The following is a 19,551-nucleotide window of genomic DNA, read 5'->3' as shown; positions in this document are numbered from 1 at the left end:
GTAAGATCTAGAGACTGGAAAAAATGTTACTTCCATCTATCCCAAGATGTAACTACAGTCTTGTTCTTCTGATCAAAGAAATCACAAAGCAAATCTTCACAAAAACTACATACATGCTAGATCACTAAAGACAGTGAGGATAATCAGAGACTGGAAGAGGCTGCCAAGAGTGGAACCTTTGTAAATGCCAATATTTAATGAGCCTTAACAGGCTAATCTAACTTTGGACTTGAGCCTGCTTTGAATAGAGGCTGTTGAATCTGATTCTAGAAGGTCTCTTCCAAATTAAATTATATTTTAGAATTGTAATAGCCAAGCTAAAAGCAAGCAGAAAACCAATTTTTTGTGTTTGTCCAGTCACAACTATCTAAATCAAAACAAATAGTAGAAAACAAAAACAAAACTCAGAAAACCCTTCTCTTCATTTTTTTTCTTGTTGGACAAAATTCCAATTTATTCAGAACATAATGTTTTCAATTGTTATGTGATATATATGCATAATTCGAAAGTTCTTTTACCAATTTTTTGACACCCAGTCTTTTGACTGGAGAGGAATAGATCACTGGAAAGTTGTCTGAAGGTTTATTAGAAAATCTAAATACGATTTTGCTTATTATTTCATTATCAGTCCTCTCCTTATTAAAGTATTTGCCCAACTCCAGAAGGACTTAGATATGCTGTAGAACTGAAATGACAAAGGTGAAATTAAATTTACTACTGACAGTCAGGAATACAAACATGTACAGCTCTCTTAAAAATAGTGGGAAGAGTGAACTAGATTAATTAAAAATATATATATTGCAGTTTCCTCTGTATCCTTTTCTACAAACTATGCACTCTACCAAAATAATTAAAAATACAAAAAATATACTGCTAAAAAAAAATAGCATATCTATATACTATTTTAAAATGGTATTTTAAGTAATCTATATTCAACAAGGCAAAGCACTAATAATATTTCTGTGTATCTAGTGAGTATGTTTTCCTAACAGCTTAAGAGTGTAGAATCAGGCATTGCATTTGTTTTACTTTTTACCTCATCTGTACTGGAAAATGTGAAAAGCAAAAATAGACCAAGAACCTGTCAGAGAGAAACAACCAACTTATCATTATTCCTACCAATTTTTTTTCATTCAGGAATGTATGTAATTCCTCCTATTTGTTTCCATGGGAACCACAACAGGTACAAAGAACACAGTAACACAGAGCATGTTCTCAGCTACAAAACACTAGTTTTCAACACAGTCACCACCATTAGCTATGCATTTTTGCCCGTGATGAACAAGAGCCTGCATGCCACACCCATAAATATCTGCACCAGTGAAGGTGACCCACAGTTGCTGTTAGCAAATGCTGAAATGCACCACCTACCACCTCAGTGTGCTCACATATGCTGTTTGGTCTTCATCAGTGTTCAGCAAGCATCAGTGCACGTCAGTGCCATTTTTCCTGCATGAAGGAGTTCAATGACACATCTTTGATTTATACGCACTTCCATGTCAGGTGATATTTTGTCAGACTGCCCCTCTGCTGCCATCTGTCACATGCCAACAAGACGTAATGGAATATTAGTGGGAAGGTTCAACCCCCACTACCATGTCACCACCATCCACCTCTGATGTTATAGGTCTACATCATAAAAAAGGATACATTACTTTTAGAGCTGCTCTCATAAAATTGGACGCAGATTAGAAGGCCTTAGGTCTTTATCCCTTGTGTTTTCTTCTTCTTGGAACACCATAAAGGCCAATTGACAGAAAAATTGAAATTTAGTATAATTGTATGTTTACTTTACTGAGGGAAAGACCTTAGTGTTCTAGATAAAAACAGCATCAGATGACAACTGTCAGGGGTTCATAAAGCATCAGATGTATAATAGGTTTAACAGTGGCTAAAAGCCTGGAACACAAGAGCAAAGCTAGTAGCTAGCTCAGTGGGTAGAAATTACTGGGAACTTTTCTGGCATCTAGAAATCTGAGCATATCAGGGCAAGATAGGAAAACAGAAACAAAGTCTTAAGAATGATAAATGCCAAAAGGAGGCAGATTTCTACGTTTATTACATCTACTGATCTGAATCTATGAGGACTCTTCCTCACATGTGCTGCAAGCTACCTAGATCAATCTGTTATTGTGGTTTTTTCTTATTTATTTTAAATATTTGGATTATTTAAATACTTTAATTAATGTTTACTATCTCAGGAGATAAACCAGGGCACAGGCAAGGAAGAGGTCACCCTTAGACTGTAGCCTTACACAGAGTTTAAATGCAAAAATACTTGCTCTCTAACTGGAAATTCAAAAGCATTCTGTGCATTTTAATCTGAACTCTTGGAGTGGATTTTCATTTGTATGTATGAAGTCAAAGGATATAGCAAAGACAAAAATCTCAGATGACTGTAACTATTTTAAGCTCTAATTACAGTCCAAAATCAAGCATAGTTTCATACATACAGGCTGTTTTAATACTCTTAAACCATTTTGAAAATGATAATGATACATAGTTTTTGTATTTATTGAAATTAATTTTTATACTTATTATAAGTTATTAAGCCATTTTTCAGTGCATTGAAAGGAAACACTCATGAGAAGTTGGTGTTCAGCATTATTATTCTACGTACGCGTCTGAGAGATCCTGTATAATACCTTCGAAGACTGAACTTTCAGGTAGCACATTCTACAGTCATTTACACTTGTGGTGAGAGGCAAGAAGGAAACGGCATAAGGAGCCACAGAAAATCCTGTTCTATAAAATAAGCAGATCACAAATATTTGATGTAATATGTTTACATCCTACCTGTGAGCAGGTATCTTGCGATTCCCAGCAATCAGGATAACATCACAGAGCTGCTGTTGCTTCAGGTAGCTCTCCATTTTTCTGAAGGTTTGTTCAGCGTGATGAACAGCCTGGTAGAATTCCTCAGAGGTACTTGAATCTATGTCGCAGTGAGGTGATAAAGGATGGCTGGCTGCTGACAGCCTGTAAACCACAAAAGAAGTTCCATGTTGGCAAGGCGTGACCAGTTGCTTAGACGCCACGTCAAACCTCTGGAAGCTGATAATGCAATTATTGCATCCTTCAAAATTCTCATCACCAGAAGTACAAGAAGGGACAAGTTATAAGGCTTCCAGCACTGAAATATGTGAGGTTTTGTTTTGTTTTGTTTTTTAAGCATGGGCACAGGAATAGTATATTTCTTTTCTCCTTGATAAAGTTATTAAAATATAAATAAAGACAACAAATAGAAGTTCAGTATATTATTGTTAAGGATGACAGTAGAGCTAGGTCTTCATTATCAAAACATGATTACTTTCTTATTTGTAGAACATTAGAACAAAATTATTCTACAGAATTAAACAAATTACCTATTTTTCTTTTTAATCTTTAACATGACTTCACAAAACAAAAGAATGGAAAAAGCAACTCTATTTTTCCACTGACACTAAGCTTTTTCATTGAAGAAATGAGCTGTTCTAGCTCATTTCTTCAAATTCACATTCATTTTGCACTAACTTAGGAAGAAAAGTAAAACTTCAATCTACTTACTTTATAATAAATTGGGAATATTTCCACACTGATAAATTGCAGGGATACTTTTTAACCGAAAGGCTTACTAACGCAAAGTCAATATAGTCTACAAAGATGATGATGATGTCTACAATCTGTAAACTGAAAAATAAAATGGAAATAGGAGAAAAATGCATTTTTTTTCTTCAAGGTATAGTCCAATTTTCTTAGTTTTATTTCGTTTAGTTCAGGACTTCTGATTCAGGCCTTTAATGAAAATAAGAAAATCTGTCCACAAGCACTAGCCTTTGAGGAAATATGCACTTCAAAACAATTAAAGAAACAGACATAAATAAAATGAGCTGAAAATGGAAGGCTTCACAGATGATGCTGATTACATTCTTTTCTTCAACTAGATATAAAAAAAACAAGATACATATTCAATAGAAGACCATCAGTATTACCTTTTGACATATACCAGTGATTTATTTTTAGTTTTTAATTAATCAATATTACAATTTGCATTTTGGTAAGGTTACCATATATGTGACGATTTAGTGATTTATGTTAGATACAAACTGAGAGTATGTAAGAAATTGAACTGGAAAAACTTTATTAACCATACTTAAAAGAAACAGTTATGAACTGATGATTCAGAAAAGGACATTTCCTTAAATCTGCTGTATTCACCATATTATATGTTCAAATAGCTCCTGCAATACAACTCTTAGAAGCTCCCTCTAAACTTTAAAATAAATGTCATATTTCCACAAGTGACATCATCTACTTACGTTCTATCTGGACTGCCAACCACACTGAACAGATATCCAAGTTTACTTTCACATCATGGATGATCAACAAATACTTTCACATAAAACTGTAATGATGGAGCTAAGCTCATTAGTATGGGTAACGGGAAGAGATTTCAACATTTTCTTTCAATTATTTTCCCTGAGGTTTATTGTGGTCCTGTGCATACTTCTTCAGGGTTATTGCTGAGTAATTAGAATGACAAGTAATTCACAGTAAAGAAATCAGTGTCTAATAAATGAGGTTGGTGGGGTTAAATAGACACGCTTCTACCGTTTCTCCAGGAAATATGGAAGTTACAACATCAACAATTCTGAGAAATGACAGTAACAGGAATGAACAGGCCTAAATTGTTTCATATTGTTTATTAAATCAGAACTTGGTGTAAGTCACTTACATTTGAACAAAAAAGATACAAATCCTGCCTCTTCCTGGCTTTTCAAAACACGCTGTACTTTTAAGGTCAGAAAAACAGATGTACCCTTCTGTTTTTTATGATAGTGCTATAAATTTAGATTGGTTTGAAATGAACTTTTTTGTCTTTGTATAGCTACAGTGAGTTTGCCACAAATTTTGCCCTTCTTTCTGCTTGCTAATTATAATCAACATTTTCCACCCTCAAACATATCAATCTATGCCACTTAAGAAGTCATTAAATGGCTACTCAAAAACTAGCTCCAAAGGCACAGCACATTTTAAATTACTACCTTGGAAATTAACAAACTTAGTAGATGGCAGTAAGTTAATCTTTTATTTATTTTCTAAGAAAGCCCAGATGAAAAATCTGCTACTGATCCTCTTTGAGAAGCTATCTCTTATTCATTATAAATGCTCCATCTGCATAATCAATACTTTAAATTCAATTAGAAGTTAGTTAATATAAGAATTGTTAAAGACCTTCAGAGAGCAAAAACGCTTGTTTTGTATCAGTTCATGAAAAATATGAACTTACGACCCGTTAGTGATACAAAAGCAACATTTTCTGTTTGTCTATACTGCATTTGTTTGAGAAGTTTGTTGACGGGGTTCTGCAGGAAACCCAGCATAAATTCATCTAAACAGCCCCCAATTTTTCAAAACACTTTTTAGCACTTTTGTACCTCAGTATGGATGGGAGGGCCTATTCTGTAGTACAAGAACATGAAAGACTCCAGATGGCCCTTTCCTATAATCTTTCTTAGCACATAAATGCAAAACTGGAACTTACTGTGGCAATCTCAAACTTTCATTTTGAAATTTCAAACACAAAACATGCTTAGTCTTGAGCACTTTTTATCTGTAAACAATTTAGTGAATGATACAGAATTAAGAAAACAAAACCTTCCATGCATTTACAACCATGCTACTGAGTATGACAGGATGAAAAAAATAAAAAGGCCAAAAAAATTATCAACACTGTAAATGATCAGTAATCTAAAGTTCAGTCTCTACTGCCATACCACCACCATCTGCCTCTGACATTGTGGACCAATAAAATAAAATAGGAGGTATTACTTTCGGAGCAGCCCCCATATAAATTGTAGAATTGCACTTAACAAACTGAGATGGACTGTCAAAAGTCATGACTTTAATTAGCTATTACTTGCAAAAATGCAGAAGATAAAGTTTTATATTTTTTAAGTCTTTTAAACCATTTTCTTATTGCAACAGAAGGTTTTAAAGTCTTTCTCCCCTTCCACCCCTCCCCCAAAAAAAAGCATGCTTTTTACTCCACTGACAGGAATTATGTCTGCAATAGGGTTCTACTTGGAGTTTCAGGAGATTAGTAAAAATTTATGTTATAAAATTTAAAAAAAGATAATCAGAACATCAAATAGGACTATTCGTACCATTTCAGTTCAGAGATGCATTATTACTGTCTCAGAGTTTCCCTATCTATGCAAAAAAATATTTTTAGACAGTCATTGCAGATGACAGATTTGTCATTCTGGAGATAACACTGTGTCATAGTTTTATGTTTTTTGGTTTTCAATATTCCACATCAAAACATCATGTACTGGAATTAAAGTGTTAATGCTCCAATTCCAGGTACCTATCCCTATACATTACAGAAGTCATGGAATCTGACCCTTCCGGGTGGGGCGGTCTCTTACCGCCTGGCAGTGGGTGCTGGAGGTGCTTTCCTAGCCGTTCCAAGCTTTTCAGGTTTGACTCGGTCTCAGGAACTCTCTCTCTCCTATCTTATTTGATTTATTAGTCTCAATTTCAATTATATTATATTATACTGTGTTATCTTGCATTCCGATATCATAGTTAGTAAAATAAGTTTTCCTCCATAGATTGTTGCCACTGTTTTTTTTTTTGTTTTTTTTTTTTCTTCCTTGAGTCCAGCTCCCATCTCCCTATCCCTTTTCCCTTTTCCTTCCCATTTTGTGGGGCTAGGGAGGCCCAGGGGCCTACTGCCACACTGTCATGGGAATAGATTGATCTAGTTACCTCGTGACACATTGTTTCCTTGTAAATGTAATTTGGAGATCAAACTACTAGTAACGAAAATTATTCTTTGGACACCATTAGAAAAAAAATCAAGACACCAGGACAACTGTGCGAATAGCAAAAATATGTATTAACCTATCGCTGGTGGGTTAATCTTAAGAGTCTTATTACAAGCCTGTAGTTACCAGTTTATTGTTATGATCTCAAACAAGTTGTCTGAGCAGCACAGAAGAATGTTAAAGAAATCTGTACTACTGTGCAGATGAAATTCCTTCCATTTGCCAGACTCTTTGCTTCACATTACATCAAATAAATAAGCAAGCAAGCAAGCAAGCAAATAAATAAGAACAAAAGATTTGTTATTTGTTGTTTATGGTCTTCTAATCCTTTTATGACAAACACATAAAACAAGAAATCCTAATATATGAATTAAGCGTTCACAGTGCATTCACAGTGCAGTTATACTGTAATTACCCAACCGATAATATGATAGAGAGACACCATTTTCATTGTGATTATAGGATTATCATCTTAAAACTTTTTTAATGCTTTGGTTAAATATTTTTTAGAACATTTGATTCCACATAAACTTTCCACAGGGAAAGTTTAATTTAAAAGATTATTAGGACTCAGAAATTCAAAACTGCAACTTCAAATTAAACTCTACTTAAAAAGTTGAAGTTCTCCCATTTCTAAAATAATACACCATTGTTCTTAACACACATGTTATTTTCTGTGTTGTTTGTTTGTTTGTTTCATTATAATAAATTACTTGGAGTCGTTAAAAGTAAATTTTCTACTTTCATTGATCCAAACCATTAATGAAAGTAGTAAATAATAGGAATCCATGAGGTGGCTGTTCATGGCAGACTAAGCCATCAGACAGATTTAAATGGGATGAGGAAGAATTTTGTCTCAACTGTAGAAATTATTAATTGGAAAAAAACAAAAAGCAGATGCAATAATGGAAATGAGAGATGGGCGATTTCTTAAAAGTTCAACAAATTTATGGTGTTTTATTTTGTATCACTGCACATCAGCTGAACAGCACCAGCAAAGACACAAACTCAGGAAGACAGAAAGCACTGCCACACTTTCTTTGGAGTTAGATAATTACGATGGCTTACTGCAGATGATGATCTGCAGTGAGTCTTGTTTATTTTCTTAGATTGCTCATGCGTACACCCAAACAGTTCTCCTGTTAAATTATGTCTCTTATTCTCCAGTGCTACTTTTTATGGTAGTAACTCTCCAATGTGTTAGCACTTTATAATTCAGCTTTTTAAAAAACGGACTGAGTCAAAGCCTGAAGACGAATGCATGGTCTTAGTATCCTTTGTAGAGGACAAAAATCTGAGCAAGATTGTCCTTCCAAGTCTACAAAAGGATTCAGGTCATGTCCCTGGTGCTGGATCTGCCTCTCAGAATAAACTGTCAGTAATGCTGCTTGCAACTGAACTTACGTTTTTTTAAGAGATGCTAATTGGATGGATGGATAGTTGGTTTACAGATAAAACAGTCATATTAACAGGCCCTCCATCTGGGTCACCGCAGTCTTCTTGGAATAAGCCTGCTGTCTGGTGGAGACCACTTTTAGGCCTGCTGTCTCAGAGACTGCCAAGAGGAAATCCGGTCTCCTGAGCAAGGAGGAACAACACTTACTGTCCTCACCATTTGACCCACCTCCCACACCCACAGCTGCAGCACCTCGCTGTATCTCCCCAATCTCAGTGGGCAGCAAGCACGGTTACTCACATTCTGTGCTCTGCCACCCCAAGACTATCTAAAGCTTATCACCAGATGCCAAGGGCAGGTGATGACATGTTCATAGGGTGTTTAAACTGTGCTGCTAATGAGCCAGCTCTACCCCTTGCTCAGCAGCCCACCCACAAGCTGCCAGCCTTCCAGCACAAGCACAGCACTGTTGCTGGCCTCAAAAAATCCTTAAAAAGAGCTTTTTTGTTGGCCTTTTTCACTCCAGATCCCTTGCCCAGTGCAGTCTTACCTGTTTTGAAGCTAGTCTTCACAGCAAATGCGGTCTAACGTATTTTTCATACTTGCATGCTGGCACAAAAAACGTAGCCATTAATATTGTTTCAGCCTAACAGTATTTGCAAAAGCATCTACTATTAGAGTCTGAAAACAGGCAGTAAGAGTGATAGGCTAGGCCTCTGAATTCAAAAGGTACACACATGCTAAGTACTGCCCTTAAACTGCACACTTGTAGATACAGAATCTCCAACCGAAGCCACAACAGTAGGCACAGTCACACAAAGCTACAGTCACACAAGGGCAGCAAGTGGCATAATTACTGCTCACTTTAGAGAATAAAGAAATTTTTTACTGTGAGGGTGGTGAAATACTAGAGCAGGTCGCCCGGTGAGGTTGTCGATGCTCCCTCACTGGAAGCATTCAAGGCCAGGCTGGATGGGGATGTGAGCAACCTGGTCTAGATACAGGTATCCCCGCCTATAGCAGGGGGTTGGAACTAGGTGATCTTAAAAGTCCCTTCCAACTCCAAACCATTCTATGATTCTATGATACAACAATGCATTTGAATATTTTGAGTTATTAATCTTTTTTAATCAATATAATATTCACTGCAAAGGTGAAAATTAATATTAGAGAATAGAAATATATTTTTAATCGAGCTACTTTAAAATCTCTGTAACAATGCCTGCATTTGGATCACCAGATTGGGGGTGGGAGGGAAATCAGTAATTTCTTTGTCATTCTTTGTATAAAATGCCATTATAACAGCAAACAGCATATTAAAATAAAACATGTATACCGGTAAATAATTTATTTTATCAACTAAAAATTAATGCAAACCTACTATCTGATTTAAATGAAGAATCATATTCTACAATCTATTAAAAAGAAGGTAATCTTATTAGATAAGTGAAGTTCTAGGTATGTATTAGTGCTAAACGAGTCAGAAATGGGAAATTTTGCTTTCTGCATCTTTTAATTGTCAGCCTTTCCTACACAGGAAATTCACAACTGCTTTCAAGGCTCATACTTAAAGAAAAATCAGAAATAATGCAAAAAAATAGGTACTGTAGTCTTTTAGAGGTGTGTTTGGATTTATTCATTTTAATAGGACTGCATTATTGGCTTCAAGTCAATTCAAGTGTTTTCTATTCCTACTCCAAATTTGAAACCCAAAAGGTCTTTGGGTTGATAAAGCAGTGTTCAACATTTACGAGATAGACATAACTATATTTAAATTATTTTCTGAACAAATCAAACATTGGTAATCTGTGTTTGAAGAAGAGATTTATTAAAGTTTGACTAAGATTTTTCTCCAATCCCTTTAAATCTACCCAACTCACAGACATAATGGTACTATAAAACTACACTCAACTCCATGTGTATGTAGGAGAAACAAATCCAGTCCTAATTTCACTCGCATCTTCACCATGTTTCATGCAGAGCCCAGACGGCTACATTATGGTAGACTACCTATAAGCACTATTCCTAAATGTGCTACCTACTTAACACTGCTCATTTTTTAATTTTTGCCACCAGGTAACTTTTCCATATATGGAAATTGATCAGTGAGGTGGTGTCATGGTTTTGGTTTTTTTTTATTTGATTTTCAATATTCCACATCAAAACATCATGTACTGGAATTAAAGTGTTAATGCTCTAACTCTACGTACCTATCCCTATACATTACGGAAGTCACGGGATCTGACCCTTCCGGGGGGACGGTCTCTTACTGCCTGGCAGTGGGTGCTGGAGGGTGCTTTCCTAGCCGTTCCAAGCTTTTTCAGGTTTGACTCGGTCTCGGGAACTCTCTCTCATATCTTGTTTGACTTATTAGTCTCAATTCCAATTAGATTGTATTATATTGTATTATTTTGCATTCCGATATCATAGTTAGTAAAATAAGTTTACCTCCATAGTTTGTTGCCGCTGTTTTTTTCCTTTTCCCCCTACCTTCCCATTTTGTGGGCCCAGGCGGGGGGTGGGGAAGGCAGGGGCCTACTGCCCCCTGTCACGGGCATTAACTGATCTAGTTAATTCCGTGACAGGTGGAAAGTGAAGAGGAAGAAAGAAATGACATCTAACAGGAGTTCTTGTCATTACTCTTTAAAAAAAAAAAAAAAGGAAAAGGAAAAGGAAAAGGAAAAGGAAAAGGAAAAGGAAAAGGAAGAGGAAGAGGAAGAGGAAGAGGAAGAGGAAAAGGAAAAGGAAAAGGAAAAGGAAAAGGAAAAGGAAAAGGAAAAGGAAAAGGAAAAGAATATTAAAAGATAAAAAAAATAGAAGGGAACGGAAGGGAAGGGGAAAGAAAAGGGGGAAAAAAACAGAACAGTGAAAACAAAACAAACAAACAAACAAACAAACAAACAAACAAACAAAAAAACTAAGCATAAGTAATGAGTCCAGTAGAGTTTAAACTATGAAATAGTTCTAATAGCTCATATCAGAATTACAAGCTTTTGAGTAGGAACGAACCCTTAAAGGTCATCTAGTACAGCTCCTTGCAATGAATGAACAGGAATGTCTGCAACTAGATCAGGTTGCTCAGAGCCTGGTTCAGCCTGACCTTAAATGTCTCTAAGGATAGGGCATCCACAACCTCTCTGGGCAATCTGTTCAAGTGCCTCACCACCCTTACCGTAAAAAAACATCTTCCTTATATCCAATCTAAGTCTCCCCACCTTTATTTTGAAATTCTCTCTTCTTATCCTATCACAACAGACCCTGCAAGAGCCTGTCTGTAGTAGTAGTCTCTCATTGCTCGTCCTCTGCCGACCGAGGGCGCCACTTGCCAGCGAAACCGACCCCAACCGGGCCGGGACCAAATGCTCACACAGACCCCAGAGTGTGTGAGGCAAAATGGCGTTTATTAAAATGTGGTAGGCACTTAAATATTCTTGTCCCGCTTTGTCCACACCCCTTGCTTACCTGCTGTCCTATTGTGGGGCAGCGTTTGGCAAGCCCTGAGCATAGGAAACCTGACCCCGTCACATACCGTTTCCTCGCCACGCCTACTACATCTCCCCCTCCCTATGCTCAGGAATATCCCGTAACAGCGCGATCGCAACGCGAGTACATCTCTCACAACTGTTCCTTCGTTTTGTGATACAGAATCCGTTGGTCCATAACTTGCCACATGATCCTTGTGAGGCAATTCTGGAAACACATGATTATGCACGGCAAAATGGCCGCAATACAAATTATTGCGAGCAATACTAGCGCAACTACCTTAATAATTTTCGCAACCCATCCTCCAAAGCTGCCAAACACACTTCTCAGCCAGTCCCCGATGGGGTCGTCCTCCACTTGGATCTTCTCCGTATGGTCTCGCAGGGCTTTCAGCGCTTTATGGATGGATACACTGTGGTCGCTAAGATTGAAGCAACACATTCCTTCTAGGTCTTCACATCCATGCCCCTGTGCCAGGAGCAAGAAGTCGATGGCTGCTCTGTTTTGCAGCACCGCATGCCGAATGCTGTTTGTGTCTTCTAGCATCGCATTCAATATTAATGTTGTTAAATTCGCCTGCTTAGCTGACCAACATGCTAGGCGTTCTATCTGAGCCAAGCTCTGTGCTGCAGCAACCCCAGGGGCGAAAAATGATGCGAATATCCGTGCTGTGGCACTCCATAACTCTACCTCATCGTTACAATTCTCCGGGAGAGGGCTCGAACGCTTTCGGCGACGATGGTGACCCGTGATGCTCGGGCCATACTGCATCCATGTCGTGAAATTCGGAGACAGTAATGTCAGTTCCCCTAGGTAACAGGGTCCCCCTAAGGCATTGTGCGGGATGCCCTGCCAGGCTCTATCCCCACAAATCAAGAAGATTCCAGGGGGCAACGCCTTAGCCGTTTTGTTATTCCATAGCACCTCGTTGACCCCTCGTTTGAAAGTGAACCCATACCCATAAAAGTCCCAAACTGCCGTACAATTAAATGAGGATCTACCGCTAGATTTAGAAAGGACCCCACCCTTTGACAAGCAGGTTGTATTGCGCCCTGTGAAGACCCGTGTTTCATTTTTGGTATACCCGCAATAACCCGAAGTAATGGAGAAAGCCTCCGTGTTCACAGGACTGACCACAGTCCAAGAGGTCTCGTTGTATGGCTTCAGCCGCGGATCTGTGCCTGCCCACCGGGCAATTAAGGCCTGCAGTTGTCCTTTCAATCCCTCGGAGCTGTCGAATACCCCATCAAACAAGTCGCAGGTAATAAAGTTACTTTCCTTCCAGCACACTGACCCAAAGGTAATACAGGTACGCGTGCCATTATGCGACCCATTTCGTACCTTCTGCGACCCCAAGATATCTAATTCTTGTGGATCCCATGGGAGAGACACATTCAGAGATTTTATCAAACATGCCGTTTGGCTTGCTAGATCGGTGTCGTTACGGCAAGCAGAATGGTTTGTGGTGTACCTCGCAAAGGCTTCTAACGTGTATTGAGGGATACCTACTAGGCAGGTGCGAAAAGGCGATGTTGCCGATTGTAAACTAAGGCAAAAGTCATTTTGGCCCGTCTTATTTGCCCAAGTAACCCATAAATTCCCTGGCTGCGATATGAGGTGAGCACACTCCGACCCCTGCACCGAAAGAACGACCACAAGGCTTATACTGAGAAGGAAGACACAATTTCTCGTTGGCTGCATCCTCGGTTGCGTCCTTACCCTGGCCGACATTCTTCCTTCCGACTGACCAAGTTTCCCTCCGGATGGCTCCATAACACTCCGTTCCTGCAAGAAACTCAGTGTCCCCCGTTACTGGTCCTTCTCAGACAAGTCAGGTTTTACCTTCCTAGCTGGCACCCAGATGACGCTCCCAGTGTCTGCATTCCGCACTGCTGCGTACCCCCTACCCCAGACTAAAACTTTCCAGCCTGACTCCCATGTCCCCGTCTCTGTCTTAACTTTCACTGGGGGGCCCTCTTCTAGGACAGTAGGCCGCCAGTGGCTCTCCACCGGGGTCCGTCTGGCATTTCCCCGTTCAAAGTGATTAAGGGAAAACAAAGCTTTCGCTAGTATCTCTGGGTGTCTTGATACAGGGATCTTGTTCTTGTATCCCTCCCCCTCCCTAAGAACCGCAATCTTCTCTTTGAGCAAACGGTTGGCTCTCTCCACGATGGCTTGCCCTTGTGAATTCCCTGGAATACCTGTAACGTGTCTGATCTCCCAGGACGCAAGCCAGCGCTGTGTGGAGTGCGATGTGAAGCAGGACCCATTGTCCGTTTTGATCTGCTCTGGTAGCCCAAGGGTTGCGATTGCCACCGCCCAATGGGATTGGGCTGCAGTAGAGCTAGTCTTCGCGTGTTGCGTGGCCACAATCATGGTCGATGCCGTGTCCACAGTGACTGCTAACCATGGCCTTGGGGAAAGACTCGGCTCCCAGGTGAAGTCTGTCTGCCAAATCTGCCGCGGTTCTAGGCCTCGAGGGTTTACTCCAGCCCCTATAGCTGGGGCCGTGTTGCAGTGAGGACAGGCCCTCACCACATCCCTCGCAGATGCAACAGGAATGTCGCAGGCGCGAGCCAGTGCTCTCGCCCCGATATGGAGCCTAGTATGGAGGTCTTTCGCCTTTCTCAATGTGAAGACTCGAATACCTGCCGCGGCATCTGCCTTGGCGTTACCCTCCGTGAAGAATCCTGGTACCTCCGAATGACTTCTCACATGTAAAATTGCTATAGGCTCCACTCGGGTGCTCAGAGCATCTTCTAAAATAAGCGCTGCTTCCGTACTAGGGATACCTTCTTGGCCCATTTTCAAAGCGAGCTTAGCCGCAAAAGCTGAATCTGTGACTATGTTGCAGGGAAGGGAAGGCCAATAAGCGATTGCCATCGCAACAGCCCTGACCTCAAGCATCTGGACACTGGCACTAGGATCTGTGAAGATTGTGGACTCCCAGCGGCCATTTGTTTCCCACACCACCGCCCCTTGGCCTGTTGATGATGACGCATCAGTAAACAGGGTAGGCCCTTCCACGGGCGAGTCTTGCACCCTACACCGCAGGGACAAGCTTAAAGGCCTGGCCAGTTCGAAGATGGGGAGGGAGGTGCAATACCTAATGGACGCCCCTGTCCCCTCCAGGGCGAGCACAATTGCATCCGGGAATGGCTGAGTATCCCGGAAGGACGATGGAAGGAAGATGGTTGCCGGCTCCTTGCCGAAGACATGAACGACGGTATTCCGGCTCTTTCGCAAAAGCCGAGCCAGTATTTCTAGCCACTCAGAGAAGGCTCGAGATGGCTGGACAGAGAAATGCCACCACAGTGGTTTTGGCCTTGCGTCAAGGTCGTGGCCTATAACTGCCGCCGCCCCTTTTTCGCATCGGCACACGGCCACTTCCAGCCCTTCATCTGGATTGTATCGCGACAGAGCGGATTGCATGCAGGAACCAATTATCTCTTTCCACGCCTCCTCCATTTCTGGTGTGAATGACCGCGGGTCATTCGGGTCAGAGCCCTTAAGCTGCTCATAGAAGGGCTGCATGAGGCGCGGGGGAATCGCCAAGGCTCCCCGCACCCATTGGAGGGCTCCAACGAGCTTCTGCACGTCCCACAGGTTACGCACTCGGGGCGCGATATTGATACCAGCTGGGGTAGTTGTCGTTGACCCCAACCGATATCCTAAAAACTGCACTCCACTCCCCCTCTGAATTTTTTCCCCTGCAATCGAGAAGCCCGCGGATGTCAGGGAAGCTATCACCTGTGTTTCTAGAGCTTGGAGTTCCTGCGAGGTTGCAGAGGCTAGCAGCAGGTCGTCCATATAATGCATCAAAAGGGACCGTTCCAATGTCTGCCGGACAGGGTTTAAGACCCTATCCACTACTAGCTGGCAAATCGTGGGAGAGCAGGCCATACCCTGCGGAAGAACCTTCCATTGATACCGCTGGGTTGGGCCTTGGTTGTTGGGAGCTGGGACCGAAAATGCGAAGGCTTCCCGGTCCTCTTTGGCAAGGGGTATAGAGAAAAAGCAGTCCTTCAGGTCGATAACTACCACCCCCCAACCCTCTGGGACAGCCGACAAAACAGGGGCTCCTTGTTGGACTGTACCGAAGGGTATTAGCTGGGAATTGACTGCACGCAAGTCATGTAACAAGCGGTATCGACCCGATCGTTTTTTTATGACGAACACCGGGGTGTTCCACGGGCTAAGCGAGGGTTCTATATGCCCCAAACGGAGCTCTTGTGAAACTAATGCTTTAAGCGCTTCAAGCTTTTCAACCGGCAAGGGCCACTGATCTACCCAGACAGGTCGCACGTCCTGCCTCCAGCGCAGCGGGATTGCATAGCGCGCTGATAACCGGCAGACAGTGGCCCCCTCTATAAATTTGTTATCCGAGCAGACACACTCCGCAGGTAATCTCGCCCCAACAGGGTTCCCGGTACCTGCGCTACCAGCGGGGTCAGCAGGACGGGCTTCTCCAGGGAACCGTCTCTGTTGACCACGATTATCTCGATCTGCTTGGCTGACCTCCGCGTTGGAGCAGTTCCCCCCACTCCCGCTATAGTTTGAGTGGCCCCCGTTGGCCACGTGGGCGGCCAGTCGGACTCCGCAAAAACCGTCACATCCGCTCCTGAGTCCACCAGGGCGGTAAGGAAAATAGATCGCGGCCCTGGGGAGCCAGCGGGAAGCTCCGTAATTGCGGCTGTAATCTTCACCAAGGGGCGCTCCCCGCAGCTCAACGATAGCGCAGCTAGTGGCAGGCCTAGATCCAAAGCCCGCCTTTCCTGAGAATCCCGTGAATCGTAAGAGGGACCCTCATCCCCCCTACCTCGAGATCGCAGCCCACGAGCTCTACATTGCGGTGCAGTGTGACCTCTCCTCCCGCACATTTGGCACACTATACCCCCGTTGCTCTTACACTGTGCCTTGAAATGACCTAATTGACCGCACCTGAAGCATGGCCCAGGCGGGCGATCTGGACTCTGCCGCCCGGCAACCCCATGCGCTAGCATCACCTCAGCTACCGCTGCAGCAACCTCGCTTGCCACTGATGATTGAGACTTTTGCTTGTCCATCACATACTTAAGGACCTCACCGGGGGTGTGGAACCTGTCTGGCGCCGCCCGTAATAGAGCCCGTACGTCCGAGCTCGACTTTTGATAGAGGCAATCCAGGATCACGGGGCCGTGCACTGCCCTAGGCAGCTCCGATCCCTCCACTGCCTTGATCAACCTATCCGCAAAATCCTGGAAGGATTCAGTGGGACCTTGTGCAATCTCCGTCCACGGAGTAGACGGCTCAGCATTTCTTGCGAGCCTTCTGAACGCCTCAAGGGCAGCGTCTGTAGTGGCTATTAGTTCCCCGGGCCTCAGCTCCGTAAGCTGGGCATGTGCAGTGATCATACCCGGCGTACTACCCGTCAGTCTCTGCAGGTTAGACGCGTGAAGCGGATTCCCCTGATCGTTCTGGGCTGTAACCAGCATTTGTCTAAGTCTAGCCTGCCATTCCTCCTTCCAAAGCGTATACTGCACCGGTTTCAAAATCATGCGCATCAGATTCTCAATATCGTATGGTAACAGGGGTCCCGGCAATACTAATGTCTCCAAGGCGTTCATTGTCAGGGGGGACTTCAATCCTTTCTTTTCAACTGCCTCAAGCACCCTCGCTATCGCTTTCGGGTCCAGCGGGACCCAGATCGGGTTATCATCATCGGAAATCACTACCGGAAATGCCTCCGGGTTCGCAAGGCCCCGGTCTTGTGCCTCCTCCTTTACTTTAGCCCAATCAGTCAGCAGACGCCCGTCCCTCCCCCCTTTGGGACGAAGCCCCGCCCTTGCCTTTTCTTCCTCCAAAGAAGGATATAGCGACCGCGGAGGGTAGGGCGGGGGCGGAGCGGGCGGAGTGGGCGGAGTGGGCGGAGCGGTTGGTAGACATGCGGTCGGGAGTTCCTCTTCCCCGCCCTTCGCCGCGGCGACCGTCGCCATCTTGTCCGCCACGCTTTGGTCGTCAGTACTGCAAGGTAGCAAAGACCCGCCCCCCGGCGCCCTTTCCACCCCTTTTTCCACCTTAAGCTTACCCTCCTCTTTAGCCGCCTTAAGGGCTCCAAGTATCAAGCCCCAGGTCTTAAGTTCAGCAGCCTTTTGGTTATTCATGGCGCGTTGGCATAAAGCCGAGGTGAGCGAATCCCACCTACCCGAATCCAGCACTTGCTGAGGGGAGTCCAGCTCCCCTCCCTTTTTTAAAACCGAAAGCACCGCGGCTACCTCCTTCTTTGAAGGGGTATTTTTGCCGCAGTAGTCCTTACAAAACTGCAAAAGTACCTTAATAATCTGTTCCATGGTTACACACGCGACCTGCCGCCACTTCACAGGCTCTTCTCCGCGATGTGTCTTCCGTGAGCGACCTGCCGCCACTCCGCAGGCTCTTCTCCGCTTCACGGGCACGCCGGGTGGTTAACCCTCGATAGGCAGATCACGTCGGGGTCACCACTTGTAGTAGTAGTCTCTCATTGCTCGTCCTCTGCCGACCGAGGGCGCCACTTGCCAGCGAAACCGACCCCAACCGGGCCGGGACCAAATGCTCACACAGACCCCAGAGTGTGTGAGGCAAAATGGCGTTTATTAAAATGTGGTAGGCACTTAAATATTCTTGTCCCGCTTTGTCCACACCCCTTGCTTACCTGCTGTCCTATTGTGGGGCAGCGTTTGGCAAGCCCTGAGCATAGGAAACCTGACCCCGTCACATACCGTTTCCTCGCCACGCCTACTACACCTGTCCCCTTCTATCTTATAGTCCCCATTAGATACTGAAGGACCACTATCAGGTCACCTTGAAGCCTTCTCTTCTCCAAGCTGAACAGTCCCACCTCTCTCAGTCTTTTCTCACAGGAGAGGTGTTCTATGCTCTTGGATGATTTTTGTAGCCTTTCTCTGGATATGGTCTAACAGATTCACATCTCTCCTCTTCTGAGGACTCTGCATTTGGACACATTACTCAAGGTGAGGTCTCACTAGCACAGAATAGAGGGGTAGGATCATGCTTCTCGACCTGCTGGCCCCACTTCTTTTGATACAGCACAGGACATGGTTGGCTTTCTGGGCTGTGAGGGCTCATTAGTGGCTGATGTCCAGCTTGCTATCCACCAGTATCCCTAAGTGCTTTTTGGCAGGGCTGTTCTCTATCCTTATATCCCCCAGCTTTTCCTGATAGCAGGGGCTGCCACGATCCAGGTGCAAGACCTTGCACTTGGTTTTGCTGAACTTCATGAGGTTCACCTAGACCCACTGCTCGAGCCTGTCTAGGTCTCTCTGGATGGCATCCTGTCCCTCAGACATGTGACCATAACACACAGCTTGCTCTCATCCACAAATTTGCTGTGGGTCCACTCAATCCCACTGACTGTGTCACTGATGAAGATGTTAAAGATTACTCATCCCTCAGAGACAACACTCATCACTGATCTCTATCTGGACACTGACCACTCCTCTCTTGGTACATTCTTCTAACCAGCTCCTCATTCATGAAACAGTCCACATGTCAAATCTGCATCTTTCCAATTTAGAAAAAAGGATGTTTTGGGGGACTGTGTCAAAGGCCTTAATGAAGTCTACGTAGATGCCATCAGTGTCTCTGTCCTTGTCCACTAATGCAGTTATGCCTTCATAAAAAGTGAAAGGGTTGGTCAGGCAGGACAGTGATTTTCAAATACCACTGAGAGTAGCTTGACAACTACATCAGCCCATTTCCTCAGGAATCTGGGATGCTTCTCATCAGGACCTACAGACTTATGGATGTTCAAGTTCCTCACATTGTCATGAACTGATCTTTTCTTACAGCAGAAGACCAGTGCTACCCTAGTTCCCATCTTCC

At 43.1% G+C, this 19,551-nt stretch overlaps 2 protein-coding genes across 3 annotated transcripts in view; both read right to left on the bottom strand.

Moving 5' to 3' along the window:
• The window catches only part of KLHL1 (kelch like family member 1), a 244,638-nt gene that overhangs the window by 176,243 nt on the left and 48,844 nt on the right, over window positions 1–19,551 (bottom strand). For both annotated transcript variants that reach the window (XM_090131050.1, XM_090131055.1), the window contains exon 2: window positions 2,797–2,979. In XM_090131050.1, coding sequence (XP_089987176.1) covers window positions 2,797–2,979 — 183 coding nt within the window. The remainder of the gene's footprint in view (window positions 1–2,796; window positions 2,980–19,551) is intronic.
• On the bottom strand, window positions 11,591–18,429 carry LOC149920193 (uncharacterized). Its single transcript, XM_090131103.1, has 2 exons — window positions 16,088–18,429; window positions 11,591–13,199 (listed from the first exon to the last, which is right to left on the bottom strand). Exons 1-2 carry the CDS (start codon window positions 18,018–18,020, stop codon window positions 11,824–11,826), a joined length of 3,309 nt encoding a protein of 1,102 aa, XP_089987229.1. The 5' UTR covers window positions 18,021–18,429; the 3' UTR covers window positions 11,591–11,823.

This window comes from Phasianus colchicus, chromosome 1 (genome assembly GCF_987193195.1).
Source record: "Phasianus colchicus chromosome 1, bPhaCol1.hap1.1, whole genome shotgun sequence".
Taxonomy (NCBI): Eukaryota; Metazoa; Chordata; class Aves; order Galliformes; family Phasianidae; genus Phasianus; species Phasianus colchicus.
This window is presented reverse-complemented; position numbering and strand designations above follow the sequence as displayed.

What these genes read in the sequence shown, in the direction of transcription:
- LOC149920193 (XM_090131103.1), bottom strand. Translation starts at nt 18,020, where the DNA reads ATGGAACAGATTATTAAGGTACTTTTGCAGTTTTGTAAGGACTACTGC. An exon ending in GGGGCGAGATTACCTGCGGA is followed by an intron (nt 13,200 to 16,087) that starts GTGTGTCTGCTC and finishes GCACCTGCCTAG; the next exon opens with TAGGTATCCCTCAATACACG.